General features: G+C 36.4%; 1 protein-coding gene across 10 annotated transcripts in view; it reads right to left on the reverse strand.

The window, feature by feature from the left end:
- Positions 1–24,610, reverse strand: part of CTNND2 (catenin delta 2) — a 680,231-nt gene that overhangs the window by 400,947 nt on the left and 254,674 nt on the right. For all 10 annotated transcript variants that reach the window (XM_080382082.1, XM_080382078.1, XM_080382083.1 and 7 more), the window contains one exon: positions 22,585–22,697. In XM_080382082.1, the coding sequence (XP_080238208.1) occupies positions 22,585–22,697 (113 nt within the window). The remainder of the gene's footprint in view (positions 1–22,584; positions 22,698–24,610) is intronic.

Consider the following 24,610-nt stretch of genomic DNA (forward strand, 5'->3'; position numbering starts at 1 on the left):
CAGGAGACAGGACTGGAAATAGGTACACCTACAAAACGGCACTGTGCCCTCAGGACGCTGATATTCAGTCTCAGTGTCATACATTTTTCAGCTTAATGAACTGAAAAGACAGAGATGGGAAGTTTTCTAGAAACTTGAGCACTGCTAGTGCACAATCCTTCAAAACTATCTTGCAGGTGGGGGCAAGGATACCCACACTCTTCACATTACCATTGGCCCCTGAATGCTTTACTGATACTATGCTGACAGCAGACAAAGAACTATCATAGGTAACGTAAGTTGCTCTAGACAGGGAAATGAAATGGAAATGACATTAAAGATACTGGTCTACAGCCATGTAGCGTTAACGCAGTCGTTTCAAGCAGCACAACCTGCCTATGCATTTATAGAGCAACACAAGCAAACACAAAAGCAAGTTCTGTGTCACTGTCACACTCACAGCCAGTCTGCAAGCACAGTCATGCACAAAGTTCACAGAGAACAAATATATTGTCACCTGGCTGCAACACTTGGTAAAAAATGACAACACTATGTATCAGGGAATCAGTATACATCTTCTTCAGGTGAAGCACTGGAAGACATTCAGAAAGGCTTTTCAGGTCTAATTATTTCAGACAACACTTAAACAGTCCCCAATAAATAATTCCTGGCCTTTTCATTTTGATATAGTTCTCCTTTAAATGTACTCCCTAAAAACGTCTGTCAAAGCCTCATATTTACAGTCAATAGCTTCCACCAAAAAGTCATCTTTCCTTAACACCATTTACATTTTATTAGACAGTTATCCTGCGTACAATGGAGCAATGATTGGTGCCTTGCAACAGTACAGTCACTGTCACTGGTATTTCTTCATCGTTATACAAAAAAAGCATAACTTAAAATTTTCAACAGCAAAACACAGATTAAAAAAATTAAAAATCCATAAGTGAAATCAGAACCAAAAAGAAGAGTTGGTGTTCTTAGCACCGTAGCACTAAACTTAGTTTAGTTTGAAGTTAGGAGAAACTGTAATACTTTCAAGATGATAAACACCAGTTTAACACTTAGGAACAGTTGCAGAGATCCACAAAACCACAGAAACAAGGGGTATGATCAGAACCTGTGGACCCAGGATTGTTTCCTAACTGTTGAGACTGCAACAGACTACCAGTTACAATGAGATATAAGTGTGCACTATGACTCTGCACACCTTGGTTTCCACTTCTAAGAAACTAGGCTAAACCAACAGTGATGGAGCTACAACCAGACATCCAGAACTCCATGTCTGGACAACTGGTGGAGAAGTGCAATGAGACACAATAACCCTGCAGAGAAAATACAGCCAGTCACTACAGAAACCTTTAAGTGGCTGACCACTCTGTTCCCCAAATCAAGGGTATCATATCAGCTTGCAGCCTGACGGTAGTGTCTGTGTGTTCGGACTCTGCAGGGCTGAAACTCAAATTTTCTTTTTAAACTGCCACATGACAGGATTTCCTGAACAGAGTATTTTAAATGTCTACATTCAAAATGTTAGTAATTAAAAGCAATGAGTTCCACACGGAATAATAATAATAATAATAATTTATTTTAACTTGTATTTATTATTATTAAATAAAAAAGTGTAGATTGTATTTTTTAATCAAGAAGACAGCTTTGACTGTAGTTGAGCACTACCTTCAATAGTTATGAATTATTTGGAACACTTGAGCTTCTAGCTTCTTTTAGTTACCACATGTTCAAAATCTCAGAGAAAATCTGGAAATCACTGAAGGACTCACAATACCATTTTAAAGAAACACCTGATATTATTTTCATTAATTAAAAGCACTATTTTGATTCTGGGAAAAATAAAAAACCAGCAATTTCTATAAATTATATTTCCTGTAGTAATTATTCTACAGTTTACGAACTTAGCAGAAATTATAAAAAAAATCATATGCTGCAACACTGAAACAAATTTAATTTGAGCAGCAAGACATCTCTCTTCTTATAGTACTAGTCTGAAATCCCTATGGTTGCTATAACTTCTAATAATGTAGTGAGTTTGTTGATGTTCAAAATCCTGATTTTCCCTGTATTTCTTTTCTAAACATCAGCACTCTATAAAAAAACCAATGCAGTTGAAACTGCAATTTGAAGGCATTTTGAACTGAGTTCAAAATGTAAGCAATGCCATTTTAGAGCCTATATTTCCCATAAGAGTCTGTTTGACCGCATGTATTTGAATCTTTTTTTCTTAGTGTTAATAGTTTTACCATCTGATGCTACCAAAAGGCCATCAAGATGACAGTGGAAATGATAAAAAAAGTCGCACTGACTGCACATAATGTGCTGTCCAATAAATAAAGAAACTTTATTCTGTATTTATTGCTCCTTCCCTCTCTCCTCATTTCTTTCGTTGGAAGCTTTCAGCTCAAAGAGAATGAGCTAAGATTTTTCGAGCAGTAGTTGATGGTGAATCTTTCCCATCAGGCTTCACACTATCATATTGCAAACCCACAGACCTAAAAGATACTACTTTTAGAGAGTCTCCAATTTAAAAATAAAGGAGGTATCACAGTGTGACAATCTTGGCAGAGCAGTGATGCCACAGCAGAGAATGCATGCCTTGGCAGACCTGAATGCTTCATTCAGCCTCTGAAATTGTCTGTCCTCCGTGCAAATACAGCTCCCCCTCCTCCTCCCTGCTTCCCTTCCATGTGGGACCATCTAACGAAAGAACTGAAAGAAAGAAATCAACTTGTCTCCATGGAGTAGAGCTTATAGGTCTGATCCTTTTAAAAAGCAGCATGTCAATTCAACAAAGTAAAACTTCAATATTTATCTCTGTACAAACTGTGTTATGAAAGTTTATTTTTCATTTCATTCAATTTAATTCCATTCAATAACTTTCCATTATATTTTTTTCATATATAAAAAATATTATTTCACCTTTCTGATATAAAAATGATCCAACAGAAAATTACCTTGCATTTCTGCTTTGAAACTCTTCAAAATTATTCCTGCAGATTTTCAAGGGGCTGAAGTTCAAACACTGAGAACTTGTAATCTAATACAGATCATTTAAATTTAGTTGTGATTTTACTGGTCTTTTCAAAGTCTCTGCATTCTCTTGCAATTCCATCCTACAAGAAGGACCAATGTCAAACCAACGCTGTAAGGTGGGTTTTTTTGAGATTAACCTCTAACCATGCCACAGATAGTATCTAAATAGATACTGCCAAGCTTGTGAAAATCAATATAGAAGTAAATCTACAGAATGTACTTCTAACCAGACATTTAGTATCTTTATTTCCATAGTTCTTTTCCATAAGGATGATGCAACAGCTCCACTAGCAGTTTAAACAAGCAAAATCAAAGGTCATTTTCCAAGTTCTTTACCCAAGCAATACCTTTGAAATTAATGAGAGGTCACTGAATTAAAGAGCAGATGCAGGATTTGTATCTTCCATTAAAAGGCCTCCTGCCTGCTTACAAGTCACATTACAAAGTACTGAGATTTGGCTGCAACTAAACATCAGTTGAAATGGATTTAGTGATTTAATTTTTTTAATAGAGTACTTGTAAACTTTAGCAACATCGGTGCAATACTTTCAGACTGAACAATTCAAAGGACCCTAAGGGAGGAAGGCAAGCACATTTCCTTGAAACAGATAAAATGTCAGCTGCAGTAAGTGCTTGTGTTTGCATACAAGATTATATTTATAGCTATTATCAAGAAATATAGCATGTAATATTTCTGACAAACCTCAATGGAAGTACTTTATTCACTCAGACTGTGAGCATCTATGAAAGTGTTATCATCTTTTCCAAACTTTACTGCCTGTAGTCTTGCAGCCTCAGATCCTGACCCAGGAACCATTACTGAACTGGGTATGTTAGCAAAAGACATAGGAGACTATGTAGGTATTTTTCATCATTATGAAATGATGATAAAGCAAAGAATGACATACCTCCAAAAGCCAAAAGAGAAAGTCAGAAGGGGATTCTGGTTTAACTGAAGACAGTAGATTGGAAAGTCATGTATCTACTCCTAGATCAGCTAAGAACCAGAGATGACCAACAGAGAAAAAAAAAAAATCTCTGTCATTTTAGACACATCTTATTTTTCAGAGAGAGTGAATTGGTAAGGAATTTCAGCTATTAAGACTTCAGGGTCCTTTGGTCTTGAAACTCATGAATATGAAATCATTCCAGTAAAATAAATTATTTACTTCATCAGACATTCCAGAGTGGCAGAATCATTGAATCATATGGAATAGATCACTGTTCATCAAAAGACCTACACCTTTCTAGTATCAACAAAAGAGAGAAGGAGGGAGAGAAGGAACAGCCAGAAATATGACAAGAAGCTAAATCAGAACTGAAATTCTAAGAAAAAATATGGAAGTAGTAGAAAACATTAGATTGCAAGGAGGCCAGAAAATGCTATTAAGAATATCAAGTCATGGTTTTATACCCCCCAAAAAGTGTGTAGCAGATATAATTCTTCCTTGTTTACATCACCAACTATGTAGAACAAGAAACAAAATGGCAGCTCAGAACGAAAGCACATGGATGCCTGCTGGTGGTCTGTAATGCAAGAATACATCAACACGACTGGCCTGTGCAGCACTGGGCCAGGAAGGTCCTGCTTGACCCAAGGTCATTTCAGTTACTGTCTTGGTATAACCAGCCCTGATCCAGCCACCAATCTGCCCTGTGTTAGATTGCACCCTGCATCACAATAAACAGCAAATGCTTCTCCTCCCTTCTTTGATGAAAGATACTCAGTTATATTTCACAAGCTAAATGCAAGCCGCTTGAACTCTGAACAGCAAAACAGTAACATCAAAACAACTTATTCCTGTGATTAATTTGCATAAAAAAGCAAAACAAACCTTTTAAATCCTACCTTAATCACTGGATTAGGTTAAGACTATTTAGCATTACTACTGCTTCACATCACTTAATATAGCTTTAAACTTTAACAGGATAAAGTAAAAAACAAAAACCAAGAAACAGTAGATCAAAAAATTTCTACCTCAGGCTGGTTACACTCTTAATTAATGATGTGCTGCTGTTAAAATACTCAGGATAAATGCAGTACTGTTTTTCACTAAGTCAGCAGTAATGCAGAAAGCTGTACATTAACCATAATATCTTTTTAAATGAGTAGCCACAATTCTATCTCTTCACTGTCTATATCCTGCATTATTTTCAAAAATTCAGATCATCCATAGCCTACATTTTCAGCAAATGCTTTAAATAATCAGAACCTGACAAGGTTATATTATGCATGATAACAGAGCTTTCTTTAACTTTTACTCATCAATGAATAAAAGCCATGCTTATTTAAACATCATTGATGTTAGGAGGTTCATGTCACAGATTGTCTTAATAATATGAACGAGGGCATTTACTCTAATTACATCAATAACCCCTTCTCTTGTTTGGATCCTCTTTTTAAGCTGAATATAAACTGTCATACAAATTCATTGCAAAGGAATAAAGCAATGTATTATCACTGCCTCACTGCAGAAACAGAGATTAATCTTGAAACAGTTGTGAATTCCTGGGCCACTAAACAAAATACATTTAGAGGCATTAACAGATTTTATTTTTATTTTGTTCTTTTCTCTGCGATATGGATCAGTAAAGACAAAAGCTAACTGGTTTAAGTGGAAACCTATACAAAAATTAAAGCAGAAGGCATGAAAAAAGAGTTTTGGTTGATTCTTCACTTCAAAGGTGCTAAAACGAAGATTTTGTTAGCAAAGCTGGTTGTAGCGATGTTTACATGGATTTAAAAAACAGTTCAGAATCAGAACAAAAGTGAGTTGTAGTACAATCAGATGCTTATAGTGGTAAGGAGGTTAAAGCACAACATTTTGCTGTTTCTATAACTTCTGATTAGAGCCAAAAATAAAGATTCAGGGAAGGTGAAGGCCTTGAAAAGTCTTCAACTTCAAACGTAAATGCTAATGCCTTCTTAATGATAGCACTAACTGAAAACACTGGGAAAAGTGAAGTCAAGAGGAAAGGCAGGGAGAAGAGGTAGATGACAGAAGAATACCCAGTAACAAAAGCATTACTCTTTTGACATCTAACTTCCAAGTTGTTTTTTTTTTTTTTTAATAAGAAAAAAACATCTGGGAAACATAAATACGGAAGCTGTTTCAGACCAATGCCTTTTTTTTTTATTTTAATGCATAAGCTACACCTCCCTTTTCAAGAGCAGATTTATAAACACCATTATGTGTGGATAAGCTATCTTTTGCTCATTTCTGCAACAGGATTAGCATGGACTGGACAGGGAAAATTAGAAAGCTTTGCAAAAGCTTTTCATATATGAAGTCACTTTATGTCCTGACGTTTACATATCACTAGGAAGGAAAATGCATTCTATTGTGATGTAACATATTCAGCAGACTAGGATAGGAAGTGGAAATGATGATTACTTGGAATTATTAATAGGGTCTTCTGTTCTCATCAGCAACTTGCAATGATTATTTTATCCTTACAGCTACACTTGCCAATTTGCATACACTGTATTTCATTGAGAAATTATTTGGCCATGAACTTCCAAAGATCTGCCAGAGCTTTCTGTTAATCAGCTAGAAGGGGAAAATTGGACAGCTGAACTACAAAGCACTGATCATAATTGGATCAGTCATATAAGTATAATAAGGAAAATTCTTTTAAGGTTCTGTATCTACTAGTCTAGCTTTTTGACTAAAAGTGACTCAATATAGACTAATGCTTCCAGATCAATGTTGTTGAAATGCTGTTATTGCATCAGGTTGAACTGGTTGTAATGGGTTTAGATTAAAATACTAACTTAGACACTGATTTTTAGAATAAACAGATTTCATAATGAGTAATGTAGAAGTAAAAAGTTATACTTAACTGCATTACACCACCCCATCTATATATGTCTCAGCATATATAGTAACGTAGTAACTCTCAACATCAGGGTAAGATCATGTAAATACTGGGAGTTAAATCCCAGGTACATCATAAACTTATTGTGAGGATAACTCTGTGTGTATTATTCAGTAAACCCATAAACCTGAGCCAAAAATTAAGGATTAATGATTGTGTCTGTTTTACACTAGCAGACCAGGGGAAAAAAGGTAGTGATAGAAGGAATCTATCTTCTTAGGAAGATAGAAGGAAAAAAGAAGGGAAACTATAACTTTGGTGTGACTGTTGGTGCTGCATTCTCTACGTGGTGCCCAGTATTGTGAAAAGAAGACTGCAGCCTTCAGATGGCCTAGGTGAGGGGGGAACTCCCACCTGCCAGATCTATCCTGCCCTCATGGCCCTACACCTTCCTTGCTTTCAGCCAGCAAAGGTATCTTGCCAAGACTGCTTGACTCCTTTCATGCAGGGCCTGAGGTAGAACACAATTGCTTCCACCAGGTTTCAATCAGGAAGCTCCACAGAAAAGTTACTACCACTATGAGATCAGTAGTCCTCCATACCAGAAGTGTCTAAAGCAGAGTGTTCACGTGCCAGGCGTTGTGCAAGACAAGTCACTGGACTGCAGGAACAAAGTAATTTTTGACCATTAATACATAAAAACAAACAAACAAAAAGTGTTTATTTATTTCAATTTTATCTCATCCCTTTGTAAACACCCGGTTTTGTTTATGTTTTGTAAGGTTCATAATATATTACTACAGTAGTGCATGTATATAATCTTTAAATATATCCATATATTGCAGGTCCATACTCAAAAATGTTTTACTGATAGGGGTGCACGATCCAAAAAGTTTGGAAATCACTGCTCTAATCCAGAACCTGCTACCAAGTCAGTCCTCTTGAAACTGATGTCTGATTTGGGGGGGGCACATGCCATTGCTGTGAAGCTAGCTGAAGCTTCCACTGTAGCTAGAACATTTCTACCAAATATTGGGGATCTATAATTCTTTCTTTTTTCTGATGACCTTTAAAGAAAATATTTTTATCTAAGTGAAAAATATTCCTTTCATGGTAGTCACTGGCTCCTGTTAGCCATTCATGAATACAGTAAAGATCAGTAGCTATATTGGGAACCTTGAAAGTAACTTTCACAGGCTATTTGAAATTAGGCAAACTTCACACTGTACTCGGTTTGATGTTAATCCTACTGCAGCTATATTCACAGCCATCTGTGTGATATCATTTGTGATGGTTTTCAAAATAAAATGCCGAAGGAAGATTTAAATTAAAACAATACAACTAGTTAATGTTGACCTAGTTGCTTCAAGATAACAGAGTGGACAAAAATGCAAAAGTTGTACTATATCTTCCTTCTCTACACCCAGTAAGGTGTGGATATTGCCCTATAGAGGGTGATGTAGAGGGCTGGTGCACAAGAGTTGTATTTAAAAAAAATCTTTCTTTGTGCAAATGAGCACTGTAGAGGAACCAGGTGAAAATAAAAGGGGTAGAGGAAAGCCAGAAGGAGGCAGAATATTTATTCATGATTAGCAGTAACTGAGACCACATCTACTATGATCTGAAAGCACAAGGGATTTAAAAGCCTCTTCAAGTTTAACGTATTAAAATCTATAAAATCTTCCTTAACTGCTGAAATGGCAACATGCCTAGAGAGCATATTACGTTAGCCATTCAAAGTACATTGCTATCCAGTTCTGAGATGCCTGTGGAACCAGAACTGTATTCATTTACGACATTCCAGGAATTCAACTGTATATATTAATAACTCTTCCCATGCACTTTTGATATTCGATATACTTGAGTACCAAGGAATTCATAGCTCAGATTCTACTACAGAACAATCACAGTTGTAGCAGCACCATTAAGATGTTTCTGTCAGTACTTCAAAAGTATACAGTGAACACAAAAGAAAATCAACGCCAATCCCTGTGTAAATTATCACATATGAACAAGAAGACATTACCTAATAGTTAAGAGTAATAGCACTGGCAATTCACTGAAGGGAGAAAGACTGGGAAAAAACCTAACCCATGTCTTTTCAAAGTGAATTGGTAAGTCTTAAATTTCCTGTATCAAACACTACGGCTAAATACAACAAAATTACATTTTTTTCATCAAGACAGATCATGGCAAGACACAGGATCCACTTTCTATGTGACAGCAGAAATTACTGCTGTTGAAAGGCATGTATTTTGAAAGCTATGACCGATGAGTCTATAACTTTTACCAATGCACTTTTATTGAAAAGCTCCAGTCACTTAAAAAGATTGCATTGGAAAACAACTATGCTTTTATTAAAATCAAGAACCCAACAAAGCCAGCTTAATGCAAAAGTAACTTAGTCATTTGCTAGGGACAGATAAGCTAGCCTGGATGAGGTTTTGGCAGGAAGTGTTAGTAACTGTTCCCATACCTGCACTTGGTGAAAGGTGATCACGACATCCCGAAGCAAGGAAGTGCGGAGAGCAGGAGGTAAGGGCTTTATTTTGGCAGACTGCAGTGTTTAGTGAGTTAGGTGGAACATAAATATAGTCAATGGAGAAAAAAGGGTATCAAAACAGAAGATGTTCAAGACAGAAGTCAAGGTCATCTACACAAGCTCAGCTGGTGAGAAGCAGAAGGTAGCGGTGGTGAAGGGAGAGAAAATACTATGCCTGACTGCAGTTATTTCTTTGAAACTCAACACAAAACTTAATTTATTTCCTCAAGAACAGCAGCAAGATAGGCTTTGCCTTCATCTTTGGGGAAAAAAAAATAAATAAAATATGGTTTGTCTGGATTTCTGGGAAGCCTTCAGCTGGCTCTATTTTGATGTACTCCTTGTACAAATGCATTGTTACACAACTTCTGCTTCATGACAGTTTCATTTCTAAACTGCTCTGGGAATAAATCATGTTTTTTCTGGAGGGATGCTGTTGTCTACAGGACTAATGGAGTTTCATAACGTGAAAAATCTGCATCAGGAAAAGAGCTAGGTATCTGCCGAAGGCAATCCAGCAGAATCATATCAACTTCTTCTGCCTAATTCTGTTGTTGTAAAGATTTGTTTGAAGCCCTGTTCAGGTATTTTCTGCTTCTCATTTCTCTGTACAGGGTTCCAGATATGCAGGGATCCTAACAACCAGATCAGCAAGAGACATACAGGTGTAATGACTACTTATAGCAGCAAATTAAGCCAGTAAGATCTCTCCAGCAATTAGTCCTAAATTTCTTAGATTATGTAGCCAGGATAAATGGGTGGTTTTAACCTTTGTCTTTGGTCCTCCAACTGTAAGCAGGACATGATGTGGTTCCGACTCCTCTGCCTTATTCTCCTGCTCTTCTCTAGAGTCTGCTCCTGTTACATTTTCCTCATCCTGCTCCATCCCACTCTCCATTTCTCAGACTCTCTGATTCTGGTGTGTAGCCATTAAATACAAATCTTCACTTTATAGACTGAATCTGGGTTCTTCCATGTGTCTCACCCATGTTCCAAACAAAGATTCCTCCTCCCCAACTTTTCCTCCCATACATGCATGTACCTAGGACGCTAAACGCACGTGGAGGTCTGCTTCTTGGCCTCTTGCCATTGGACTCAGAAGGACCCCTCCTTACTCCGACAACACAGAGGGAATGATGGAATAACAACAAAAGGTCTTCCCTCCCAGCTCCAGTATTCTGCCCCATCATACACCGAATTAGGTTTACAGCAACAAGCACTATAGGAAAACAGGGATTTATCTCTGTAACTGTGCAAAGGTACGTTTAGTTCCTCTGTTAATAGCAAGGCCTTCTGGTGCAAATCCGTAACAACAACAACGATGATGATGATAGCCGAAATTTTCTTCTAAACCCCAGTATCTGCATCTTGAGAAGGAAATATTCAACCTGAAAGGTGCATGTTCGTGAAATAAGGAACAACTGAAAACTCGGTTTAATACAAACCAGCAGGCAACATTAATGACAGATGCAACTACAGTCTCTGTAGTTTTGATTACTCACAACTGACCCCTTGAAGCACCTTGGGTATCTTACTTCTCTTTCAGCATTTGATTCAATTGCCCATGGCTATTAAATACTGCTACCATGTTACAGAGTTTGTTCTCAGCTGTAAAGTAGCTGTTTGTAAGATACCACAAAAAAGGTATCTAGTATTTTTGACCCACAAGCAGTAGGCACTAAAAATGAACCTTCCTGGGCAAGTTTTATCAAACTTTCCTGCAAACACTCTAAATTCAAGAACTTTATAATAACAAGGCGCTTTCCCTCAGCATTATCATCAATCTTCTCTTCTTTCAAACCTATCCAAAACAATTTCAACATCCGATAAGTAAGGATGGGGACAAAAAGAATGGTGTCAAATTATTAAAGCAGAGCCAAGCAAGGTATCATAAAAAGGAGAGCTAGAAGGGCTGTAGAGAAATAGTCTTGTCACTTGTGTCCCATTCTTGATAGATATTCTACATGTCCTTAAGCTTCAAATGACAGTTTTTACAGCCTCCTTAGGCAATCCATTACAGTGCTTATCCATCCTTAATGGTAAACCATATTGCTCTAATTTTTCAACAAATGCCTTGTCAAAAAGTAGTCTGAAAACAGAACCTCACTCTGTAAGACATCACCAGGTTTTGCATTAACAACATTGTATTTCCTAAGAGCAGTATTTCAAATTAGCGCAATATTCAAGTGTCAGGCTTACAATAACACATTTAAATTGTGAATGTAAAAACTGGAAAGATTTTTCAGATATCTTAGCATCATCCTGGAAGTGCACTAAGGTAGACAGTACACTACTAAGTACAGTCTTCATTGGCTGACATATGTAAGTTGGTATGCAAAGTATCTGATGTTTTTTCTCTTGTCACTATTCTGCTTTTTTGTGGGCTGGTTGGTTTGTGTTTTGTTTTTTTTCTTCCTGTTATTAGTGAAAAAAGAAACAATGAAAGGCTTGAGCTAACTAAGAGAGAATCTAAGTGATACAGGCTGAAAGTCTTATCTGAGACTGCCAGATAAGACCCTTTCTTAGGGCACTAGAGAGAAAAATATCTGTATCTGTATCGTCATAGCTTCTCTGTAGTAGCTTTTGATGAGATTAAAATAAAATCTGATACCTTAATTTAATAAATATGCCAGTGTTATGAGTTTGGCAATGCTGAACATTACTGTGTTACTGCTCTCATGGAGGTGACATCTCAGGAGGGTACTTTGCAAACAGGGAAAGAGGGAGAGCATCTGTGGTGGGGGTGTTTTAAAAGTCTTGTTGGAGTCGGTGCCTTCAGAGACAGATCTATCTGGGAACTATATGATCCATAATACTATTGTAAAAGATATGGATGTGCTGTGAAAAAAGAAAATTACACCAGACCTGTTTGCTTGGACATTTGCTGGAAATTTGCCTTTCAGCAACAGAAGCTTATCTGCTGCAAAACTGTGAAACCAGTTAGTTCAGTCCAGAAGATCAGCAGGACTAACTTGTTTTCTTGACATGCCTTGTTGTGGAGAACCAGCACAAAGACCCCACAAATGTTATATTACTCAAAATACAGAAGAGTTGTACAACCTTTTACTTTATCTCATTTTCCTGCTCTTGTACCAACTTCTCTCAATATATTTTTAACCGTTTCCCTAAATACTGACTGGACATTCATACAGTGAGTACAGACAGGCTCAAGCTTAATCTTGTATCAGGCTGCTCTGAATGATCAGATCAAAAGTCTGATATTTTAATCCAATAAACTGTCAATCTGCAGAATATTAGTAACATAACTAATCACATTTTTAGTATTAATTGTACCAAATGTTCCAACCACAGTTTATTTCATTGAATGAACATTTTCTTCACATTTTCCTTTTTTTGATAGTGGTCTCTAATTTATTGACCAAGTCTAATATGATACAGAGTTCATCACCCTTCAGGTCTCTGCATCTCATAGCCAAAATATTAAGAGGTGGCGAGTACAAGGTGAAACAGAAGTATTGAAAACACCAACCACAGTATTTCCCCGATCACTTTTTCTTACTTATAAAACATATTCCCTGACTCGAACAATCTTACATGTGACAGTGCACATGAAGCCAAAGACATCAACTGTCAAGGTCAAACTGGCATAGAGAAGTAGGTTTGGTATGCTATAATACTTGTCACAACAAGCAGAATATGTCCACTCCACTTCTTGACAACTTACTGCATTTCACACAATTTATTTCCAAGCAAAGACTACAGAGTGCCTAATGCTGTGTTTAGGCATGTAAACCAGTAGTCTGATTTTCAGAAGTACTGAGCTTCAGTTAGTACCTAGCAGACATACATTAGCACAGTCTCCAATCACTCATCAGCTAGCAACCCAACATCTAAAAAATCACCAACAATTGTTGTGGTAGGTAAGCAGATTGTTGGAGACGATTAATAATATGGGGGAGAATCCCTAAATGACTTAGCTAACCTGTAGACTGAAAACTGACACGGGAAATAAAAACCCACCTCGATAAAGGGACCAAGCATTCAAACCACATTGTTCATTCTTAGTTGTGGTCTGAAAAAAACTCCTTCAGTTTCTTTCCTTCTAAGATTATCCAAATGAACTCCTCAAGGATTCTGAATGTAAAGAAAAATACCATCTCTTCAACTTTTTCCCAAGAAAATATCTCTCTCTTTGTTTTGGTTTTTTTGAGGAGCTATTTAGGTTTTTTAAGGTTTGGGAGTTTTTAATTTATGCCTTTTATTGATAGCAAAAAACCCTTTTTAATTTATGCCTTTTAGAGATAGCAAAAAAACCCTCAAATAATGCAAAGACTTCAAAGAAAACATTACAGAATAACAAACAGTTGCACATTTCCCCACCCTTTTGATGTAATTAAATGTTTCCTTCCAGATCATTTCATTCTTATACTGGCTTAGTAGCATTATATCCAAAGATGCATGATTATCCAAAGAAATTCTTCCTAGTAAAGAAAATTTGGAGTTTTTTCCTCTCTACTACCTTGAAATCTGTAACATGTTTTTATCAGCATATTCTGTTTTACCACATGCCAAATAACACATTATAAGCTTTATACAAGATCTGGAAATATATCAGATAGTACCGTGCTTAGCATTGACAAAACATTCCTCATCAGCGTAGCTAGATTTGAGTTAGTCTGAAACATCATTGCATGCATGGCTCACCTTTCATTTTAGTTTCCCTACTCAAGACCCGACATCAATTTTGTACCTGCTTGGGTTTTTTTTAATGCAACTTCCATCAAATAAGACACAGTACAGACATGAATCAAGTGACACAAATTAATACCAACAGACCCAATGCAACATTTTCCCCCTGCTCACCCTGGGTTGAGGCATTCTAAGGGATAATGATGCTCAGTATTGGTTCCACCAACATTAGCACCGTCCTTCAAAGTAACAGTGCATCTTTGAAGTAAACCTCCTACTTTTATCCACTCACCAAGCTTTAGTTTGCATCATGAAGTGGTCTTGTGGCACACCAACTGAACTGTTTTCTCAAACTAACCTGGAAGAGGGTCTCTAGGAGCCTAGCTTTACTTCAACAACTAATGGCAGGCCAATCCATAGGACCAAACTAAAATCTGTTATAAATCCCCTCGAAATGCTTACGATATGGATGCTGTGTTCACAGAACCATGTTTCCTTCTGCTGAGCCCCAAGAACTGTGCTGTTCACCTACTAATGCAGACACAGCTATAAGCTGAGGAGGTTTGAATAAAAAAAAATATAAAAAATAAAAATAAAAAAAGAACAGTCAAATGAGAAATCGGAGAAAGGACACTTCTATCTACTTCTAAATTATTCTTCACATTTACCAACACTGCGTTTCATGGATTCTACATAATACTTCTGAGAAAGAGGGAAATTACATATGCTGTACTTACATCTTTCTGCTATCAGCAGACATGAAGCTCTAAGGTAAAAAATTATGACTGGAAGACAGCATGTTTATTATGGATTGGGAGGAGGGCTGGACACGACACTTGTTAAGCTCCTGTTCACTAAGAAAAGACTTTCTATTATGTTCTTGACTACAAAAGAGAAAGTACAATACTGAGATTTTTTTTTTTTTTTTTTTGGTCACATATTCACAACTAAAGAAGGAAATTCCCTGTGAATAGATTCTGCCCTTAAAATGTACTGCTGTTCAACATTTCTTTATTGTTAGAGGACCCCAAACTAGACAGGATTGTAGGATGGATGTACATAGATCTTTTCCAAGGACAACTGAAAGGCTTCTACACAACTCTTATTTTCCCCACACACAATTTTCTTAAGAGTAGAAAATAGAAATTTAACACTTATTCAGAAAAAGAAAAAAAAAAAAACACACACCACCTCCTCCTTCAGACAACTAAAGGTTTATATTACACTTTTCTTTAGCCCATGTGTATTCACAGCTGGGTCTGACTTTGTCACTTGGTCTTACCCAAATGAAGAATGACTTGAGATGATGCAAATCTATACAGTCACACTCGGCCCTTAGAAATTTCATGCCATTTTACTCCAGTTTACTCAGAGATTTGGCTGACTGCTTCCTCACGTTCACTGCAGACTGTGCATGAACTCATAATCTTGCTGGTCTGCATACAAACTGGGGATTTCCTGCTTTTGATTGTAATTCCTTTGCCTGCTGTACCCTGAATTCTCTGACATCTTCCCTCCTTGACCAAGTTACATCACTCTTTGGGAGTGGAGCAATCTCTGCATCTTTTTAAAGGGTTCCACTGACCTGGTCACTTATAGCAACATAAAGTCATGTGAAATAGTGTGTGTCTGTGTGTGTGTGTGTGTGTGTGTGTGTGTGTTGGGGGGGGGACCAGCAACAACAACAAAAAAACCCCAACCAAACCCAAAAACGAACAACAAAATGCTGTCTTACCACAGCTAAATATTCAGACTTTCAGAATTTGAGAGAGGTTTTCAGGAACTCACATTCTCAAAAACCTGCCTGCTTTTATTGCCATTTTTTATTTTATTTCAGATAAACTTCTTTATTAATTCTGTTGACAAAAGTTCATCCAAGCATGACTTGTTAAGCTTTAGACAATCCACAATGAAGATGAGCAACAGTGTGACAAAACTTTAAGCTTTTCCAGCTTCTAAATTACTGATCAAACACACATTCCAGAATGAGATGAATCTCTGAGATACAGCATTTGCTGTCAAAAGTTTAGTCAAAATCTTCTCTGTTCACTGGTGAAATGCCCATCTTCTTAAAGATCACCACTTTAAAAATCTTACTACATTTCTTGAATATAGCCACTATTAATATCATGCTATTGACTTATGTTTAAAAACACAATTAAAAAAATTAGTCTGCATTTTCATACATAATGATAAAATATTGATCCTTTTTATTTCTTCTCTGAAATAATTGAGCATTTTTTATTTTTAAAAGTTAAATTTAAAATTTACATTTAATTAAATGGGGTTGGGGTGTATGTGTGTATTTTTGTTTTAAATTTAGAAGCTTCCCAGTAGCCCGTGGCAACATCATCATAAGCAAAGCAATGTGAAAAAGTTAAACACATTAAACTGGAAACATGTTGAGTTGATGGAGAACCTCAATGCAGGACAAACAGATTGCCAGTAGTGACAGTGTATAAATTTTACTTGAAAGCTACGTTATTTTCTAAATGTCAGTGTTGCTAAAACTCTTTGCATACAAATGACTGTTCTGCTCTCATCATAGAAATGTATCCTTTTCTTTTGGCTTGTATTTTGCTCTAGGAGTCCACAATAACTATATATTTTTTCAATGTTGTTTTTCTTAGTACCTACCTTCACAAGCAAAACCAAATCAAATGTTCATTAGTTTAGATAAGATTTTTTTTCTGAAATACTTGAAGAATTTGATTTAAAAAATACAGGTAGAATTCTAATACAACTATTTTGCTAGGATTTCTGTGGAAATAATAATTAAAAGCACAGAAAAACCGGTGGGAAGGGGAAGTCATGGTTTTAGTATCTCCAAGGATGGAAACTCTACAACCTCTCAGTGCAATCTGTCTCAGTGTTTAATCAAACTCAAGGTGAAAAAATGTTTTCCTTACATCTGGTCAGAATTTCCCATGTCCCACCCTGTATCTGTCTTATTCTACCCACAACTCAGCTCCGAGAACAGTCTCAGAGCTCTTGTCTGCTCTACGTCCTCCCACTACCTGGTTATAGACAGAAGAAAGACCCTTCCTTGATCCTTCTCTTTTATAACTAAAACCCCTTGTTCCCTCAGTCTCTTCTCATAATACCACGTGCTCTCCAACCTTCCTGGCAGCCCTGCACTGAACTTGCTCCAGCATGCTAATGTCTTTCTTGTACTGGAGAGCCTCAAACTAGATACAGTACTGAAGATGTAGCCTCGTGAGTTCCAAACAGAAGGAGGAATCACTTGCCTGGATCTGCTGGCTGCACTTTTGCTACTGCAGCCCAGGATGCAGCCGGCCACTTTTGCTGCAGAACACACTGCTGACTCATTTTCAGCTTGTTGTTGAAAAGGTCCTACAGGTCTTCATCTCTAAAGCTGTTCTCTACCCCTGCTGTGCTGTCACATGTGATTATTCCATTTTAGATGCAGGAATTTGCATTTGCTTTTGTTTATGAATTCCAACTTCATAAGGCTCCACTCAGCCCATTTCTCCAGCCTGTGCAGGTCTGGGCTTGTGGTAGTCTCACCTTTACTAGGCTACTGGATTTGTCAACCCCTAATATTAAATATCTATAAAGACTATTATATATACTTCTACAATAAGTAGCCTAAATTAGATCTAAGACCCACAGCTGTACAGGGAAACTTTATAACTGCAATTTTATTTACTTCACCAACTGAGTGGAAATTGTCTACCTATGTCACAGTGTATTTCATCTGTTTCTTCAGTGTTCTTGAAATGAAAGATCTTACAGGTTTATCAGTTAGACTTGCTGGACATTTTTTCAGGGAATTTGAAAAAATTGTATCCTGCCAAGTAAAACACCAGTTTCCCCAGTAATAAAGTGTGAATAACATGCATCTCCAGGAGAGAGAACTACTTTGAAAAAAGCATATACAAAGCAGGTAAGCTTTCCACGCCATTCAGTAAATTAGATTATATTTTTGCTACCTGTAAAATACAGAAATTTTGGCATGTTACTTAGGACACTCATGCAGAAATACCACTCTTTTCAGGAGACTTTCAATAGCAAATGGCAAATCACTTCTACTAATTTCAGTGGGGGGCTGAAATTCAGTTGAGAAAAATGTTATTGCCTGATCAATTTACAAACTATATGTTCAAAGAAAAAGAGCAGGCTATGCTTGAGCTACATTGCTGAGTTCAAACAGTAAGGCTCCATCAAAAAATACATAAACAGACATCAATTGTTCACATAAAACTGTAATGAAGAATGTGAAACAGAAACTTATTTTGAAATTTTATGGGTTTACTAATAAGTACATACTTATTAGTAATAAAGTATCTTCAACGAAGTCCAAAGGACATTTGCTTGTGTAAAGACACAGATTCCATATATGTTACATGTATATGCATGCAACCTAATTTTTTGCTTGCTCAGTCTTTCCATTCTGTGGCACTATTTAGTTTTAATTCTTTCAAAAGAAAACACGGAAACATGTAGCTGAGTCTTCAAAGTGCCTCAGAGATTTTGTTTTCATCTCTGGAATAAAAAAAGCACTCTCACTTTCATCAGCCTGTTTTGGGGAACTACATGATGTCATCATGGGAAATTCAGAAATTGGAAATACATTAATATGTGTTTTAACTTATCAGAAGCTGAAGACCTCAAAAATATGCAGGCATCTAGTGACCCTTCATAGAAAAGGGAGTGACAGACTGATGGATCTGGCTCAGTAGGCATAAGCACTTCAGCCAGAGCCATGGAGTAGTATAGAACATGACGGCTCCTTATGCAATGTGTGATGAAATTCTAATAGTCAGCAGGCTGAGTAATGAACTGCTCAGAGTCTGCCAACAGGGAAACACCGTGGCATAGAAGCCTTCCCTCAGCTTTGCCCTACTTTATCAGAAGCCATTGATTCCCTCTTTGATTCACAGCCAAGAACCTGCTCCTGAAGAGAAGGCACTCAAGTCCTTGTGGTACAATTCCTAGTGAATGTAGTTCCCTAAACGTCTAAAACATGACTAAGGATCAAGGATATCACAAAGCAAATTTACTTCAGATATTTTGATGGGGCCCAGCCGCGACATAGGTAAGCACAGAAACGATGAACACTACTAAAGCTGCGGTGTTTCCTCGCATGCCCAAAACCAATTCTTAAAGGTCATCAAATGGTCCTGCAGAAGAACTGAGCATTTGTGTCCCTTCAGTTGAGCAAGATGTGTCACAATCAGAGCTTTGGACAGAGCAGTCAGTTCTGGTTAACCCAATCTCTTTTGAACAAACTAGTGTACCTACAGACAAGCTACAGTACAGAGATGCCACTTTGTATCACAGAAACTACAAATGCCCGATTCCTTCCTGGCTACTTAGACCTCTATCTCACCAGGCTTGATCAATATGAGCTATGGAGTTATACCAGTAATTCCCATTATGGATCTAGGCTCATAATTCTGTGCAGTTGCATCATGCTATGCAAATTCACCTCACATTATTTTCTGGGTACTGATTTCTGTGACAACAAAAGGTTATACAGCAAGCCCTTAAGGACTGAAAATTGAGCCACGCAGAGCCTCATGGTACAGCTGGATAGACAACTCCTTATGGCCCAAGCATCAAATATATAAGATGAGCCCAGAAAGGAAAACTGAAGCCAGAAGTAACAGCCCTTTAGCACGTTCCTAAAAATCCGGTTTCATGGGCACAATCTTAAGACATATAGGAAGACTCCATGAAACTACTATCCCAAGGAGGTAAAGCTGAGATCAATTTTCCTGGTATCTCCACAGTTAAGAGCACTATAAGTACTTGTTATGTATATCTGCAGTTGTTAGACCAAGGTATGACAGAAAACACCACTGTGAGCTGTTTTAGCCTGACTAAAATTGCAAATACAGACAGCTGCTCCATGTACTAGCTTTAGACACCTGGGCACTAACAGGCATAAGTAACATATTAACAGGGAAAAAAAAACTTAGATATTTTGAGTGAATTATTTTAAAGCAAAAAAAAAAAAACAACACAACAAAACCTAAATGTCCCAATATTAAAATATGCTGATTACAATCAGTCCAGTTTGATTATTCCTTGATAAGGAAAAGCATCTGAATAATAAACTTAGGTGTCATCAGAGGATGGTGACATCACTGAAGGATGTATATTCACTTGTACTGGAGACTTACAGTAGGATTTCACTTTGAATAATGGCAGTATTTAAAATAAATTCAATTGATTTAAAGATTGTTTTAAAAAGCTCTTTACCAATAAAAGCTTATTAATAACAGCTCTAAGTTCTGATTTTAGTTTGCACTCTGCCAGAAAAGCATGCTTAAAACAATTAATTTATCATTCAGTAGCTGAATAAAATAAAGATTGCAAAATCTTCCGATTAGCCCATATCAGTAAGAAGCTCACTTTTAAAGCATTTATTATTGGCCACAAAATTACTTCCTTTGTTTTAAAGCAGGTATGTCTAAAAAGTTTAGCTTCACTGGGGGTCATATCTATGAAAAAAAGCAGTTTTAAGGAAGCCTCTTCTGCCCCCACAGACTCCAAAAGACTTTAAGAAGTTAGATACTCTTCTTAACACGTATTATTCCACTACATGATTCTTTATCATCCAAGTGTTTGTCTCACTATACTATGTCAAAGGAATGGTCTCAAATCTGGATGAGCACTGGAAAGTCAGCACACCAGCCAGACTGGTATTTGACTTCACTTAATATTGATGTTAGTTCTACCCCTTTCCATAATTTTTAAATATTTTTAACACTAACAGAAAAATAAAGCTCATTTAATAGGTATGGGAGAAACAATGCCCAAACACAAACAATATTAGATTATGATTAATTTTCCCTTGCCAAGTCTAAGAACAGCTACCTAATTGTAAGCTTTCGATGTTATCTTCTGGACGACAGTATTTCATGTGTTTTCAAAAATGTTTTTAATTGAAATGCTGGAAATCTTTAAATCTCACATGTAAAATATTTCTGGGACAAATTGCATGTCAAACATTTGCATGAAATCTCCTCAGTGATTCTAGGTACTAGTTTATTCCACAGAGAGATTAGTACTCAAAATATTAAAATTCTCAAATAACTAAGGTCTCTTAAGAAAATGCTGAGGGACCTTGATACCATTGATGATTTAGAAGTATAACTTTACCAATAGGAAAGAAGTTCGCCAGGAAAACACATCCTTCCAAATAAGAAATTTCCCAACCTCTGTATCACTGTCTGGAATAATCCTAAAATAACTGTATTATTCAAACATAGCTCAGAATTATTCAAACACAGTTCAAATAGCATTTTTGAAATGCAGTCATACCATACCATACCTTGTGCAAGTACAGTACTGTACTGCCAGATATTACCTACTCTGTGCTTAAATAATTCTAAATAATACAGTTTCTCTAATGTTAATATAAGTCTAGTTGGTCAGGAAGATTATATAGAATACATTAAGATTTTACCTTATGTGTTTATTTATTAAAAATGTTTATATTTAAGTAAACTTCATGTCCAGCTTCTGATGAACTACTCAAGACTCTTCTGACTTCTGCCATATTAATTGAACTGTTACATTCAGTACCTTTGTTGCATCTTTGGCATTCTATTGAATAAATATTTCATACTTATCATGGAAAACAATAATTTAATTGAAATGTAGTCAGAATTGCTGAAACTATGGAACAGTTTCTTCCAGTAGTAATAGATTTGGATTTTTACTTCATTTTTTATTATTTAGTTTTTCTACTAGTATCACACAAAACTTGGTAATAAGTTTGGTATATCACACTTAACCTTATGTATTCAAAAGGTATCACATATTTCCACTGATAAAAACAAAAGATATGTCTATGCAACATATTTTTGTCTACATCTTTGAGACTCAAGTACTATCATCTTTCATTTATTAGGTTCATCAGAGAAAACAAAGAATCTAATATCAAGAAGCTCAGAACTACAAAATCTTTACTTTCACCAAACTGACCAAGAGATCAGCTTCCTTTTGTTACAATGTCTTAAATAATCTCGCCACCATCCAACCAGGGTACCAGTATAGTTTTTAAATTGAAGAAAGCCAATGTTAAAAAAAAAAAGTGTGACTCATATCTTGATAATTACATTTTGGTATCACATCATCAGCTTTAAGTAATTATCTCTAAAGTTTTTAAGACCTTGAATGATGAAATTATGATAAAACAGGTTCACAAAACTTATCAATACATCTCTGCAAATATGATCTAAAAGAGCTCTGGCAAAAATTACAGCTGTATTGGTAGTAGAAACAGGAGTTTTGCTGTTAATCTATTCGGAGAACATCGAATCATTGAATTCCAAATGTGACTACTATTTTGCTGGAAAAACCAGATACCAACCTCATAAAATTAAGCCTCTTCTTGAAAACTGTATTTATAAAAAGCAGATCAAAATGCAAAGTTTCAAACTCTACTAACACCTCATGCTCCCTGGTGTAGAACTCTTTTACGAAGAGATGATCAACCTTGTTCTCAGTGCTAATTCATAACAGTGACAAAATTCATTACATTACAAAGAAATTAGCAATTAGTGTATTACCTAATGCTGCTCATGCTTCCAGTTTCTGATCCAAGCTTACATCTCTCCAGCTGGCTAGCTACAATCTGACGTTCAGCCTCAAGTTCTCGAGTCAGTCTCTCAAACTGCAGTTCCTGAAAAAATAAATTAAACCATTTGTTTTGACTTCTCTTGAGATTAAGAAAGAATTTCGGTACATAAAATTGTGATATCTGCAAGAACTGTTAAAATGGTATCTTACAGGAAAGTTTTTCTTTATATCTTTTTAAACACATTCACAGTTCAAATACTTGTGGTAACGCCTACTTGTTCCTTCATTCACTCTAATGATATATGTGATAGAATGAGCCACTTAATCAGGAATGGGATTTCCAAATACACTAAACAATTTAGGCCTACATCAAAACCGTTCATAGTTTGTGTAGGTCTCCTCATAGTATACAATACAAATGTGTTCTTAGCAAGCTGATGAGAACAATTTGTGTCACTCAAAATAAGACACAAAGTTCAACAGATGATCATGTGGTGACAAAAGCTTTTGTACTCAAAAGGACAACCATCATAGTACACAGCAGTAAAATATACTAAATTGTTATGTATATATACATAAACAGTTATGGACTGAACACACAAATGTCTATATTTAATGATGCACATATGGACAACAGCTGTATTAAAAATCCTACCACTAATTGAATGTATTTTCTTTTATTCTGCCAAGGAAGCCAAATCAGTCCCACCAGCTAAGATTTATCCACAGAGCTTATAAACATACTTCTAAATAGTTTTTGGTTTTATACTCAAAAAGATATTTTTTTTAATTAAAAGAAGGAAAAAAAAAAAGAGAAGCAAAACCAATACAAGTATTCTCACTATTCCTTAAAGATCTACATTTCCGACATATGGTAGCAATAGTTTTATGAAATACAAAATGAAACACAGGGAATTATGTATGTTGTAAATTTGCCAGTTGTTGCTGCCCTTTCATTTTGGTCATAGTTACATTAAGTCATTTTCACAGGTAAATAGGAATAGCTTTCTTGCCCCTTCTTGCGTTTGTTGAAGGCTGAAGTAGAAATATCTTGAGAATTCAGTTGTTAAATTACTTCTGTGTCCACATAAATGCAATTATCTCTTTCCTCCTCTTTTACTTTCAAAAAAGGTCTCCCCATAAGGCAGAGAGGTATGGGAAAGAGTACCTTGAATAACTCCACAGCAACGTCTTACCTAGCTGAAAAGCAGCACTGGAAATTACTTGGGTCATGACTTAAATCCACCAAGTGCTACTGAAGAACTTTGTTTTTGAGAGAAAGGAAGAAATGGTAGGGGCAGAGAGAAGGATTCAAGCTTTCATCCTATCTGATACCCAAGACCTCTGACCAATAAGCTAAGGGTAAATAGAGGCATTAAACTTTTCACACCTCTGAAAGGAGACAAACCATAACTGAAATGGAAGGAGGAAAGGGCTGATGATTGTTCTGCCTAATTCAGCTGGATCACTCCTCTTTGTTTCCCTTGTTATTGGCTGGAGTAACTTCTGTCCTGCACTACCTTGTATTACAGGTTACCTACAGCACAAAATAGCCAGTGTGTTCTTAAAAGGCTGCTGACTATTTGACAAAGTCCTTAATTCTGTTCATCATACCAAGCAAGACTATCTAGAGTACGAGAATACCATAAAGAGTCAGACTGCTGTAAAGAACAAAACATCACTGCTCATTGAATGATAATAGGGCATTAGTAATCATAGTTAATAATATTCTCTGCACATTTTTGTAGTACTCAGAAATGTCTTTTTTATTGTTGTTTGTAGATAGGACTATTAAACATCACCTAATAATTATCATCTATTTCAGATATGCCTACTTCATGGACAGGATTTGTCTCTTGCCTTGTAGAATCAATTGTCTGCGAAGTTGAACAGACTGTTGATCAACTTTCCAAGAGCTATTATACAAATCTTGTCCTTGCTTGCAGAAAATAATACCAATATTACTAAAGTTTTGAACACCATGAAATCGAAGTGCCATAGTATTTGCTATGCTAC

This window comes from Falco punctatus, assembly GCF_963210335.1.
Source record: "Falco punctatus genome assembly, chromosome: 3".
In the NCBI taxonomy this organism is placed as follows: Eukaryota; Metazoa; Chordata; class Aves; order Falconiformes; family Falconidae; genus Falco; species Falco punctatus.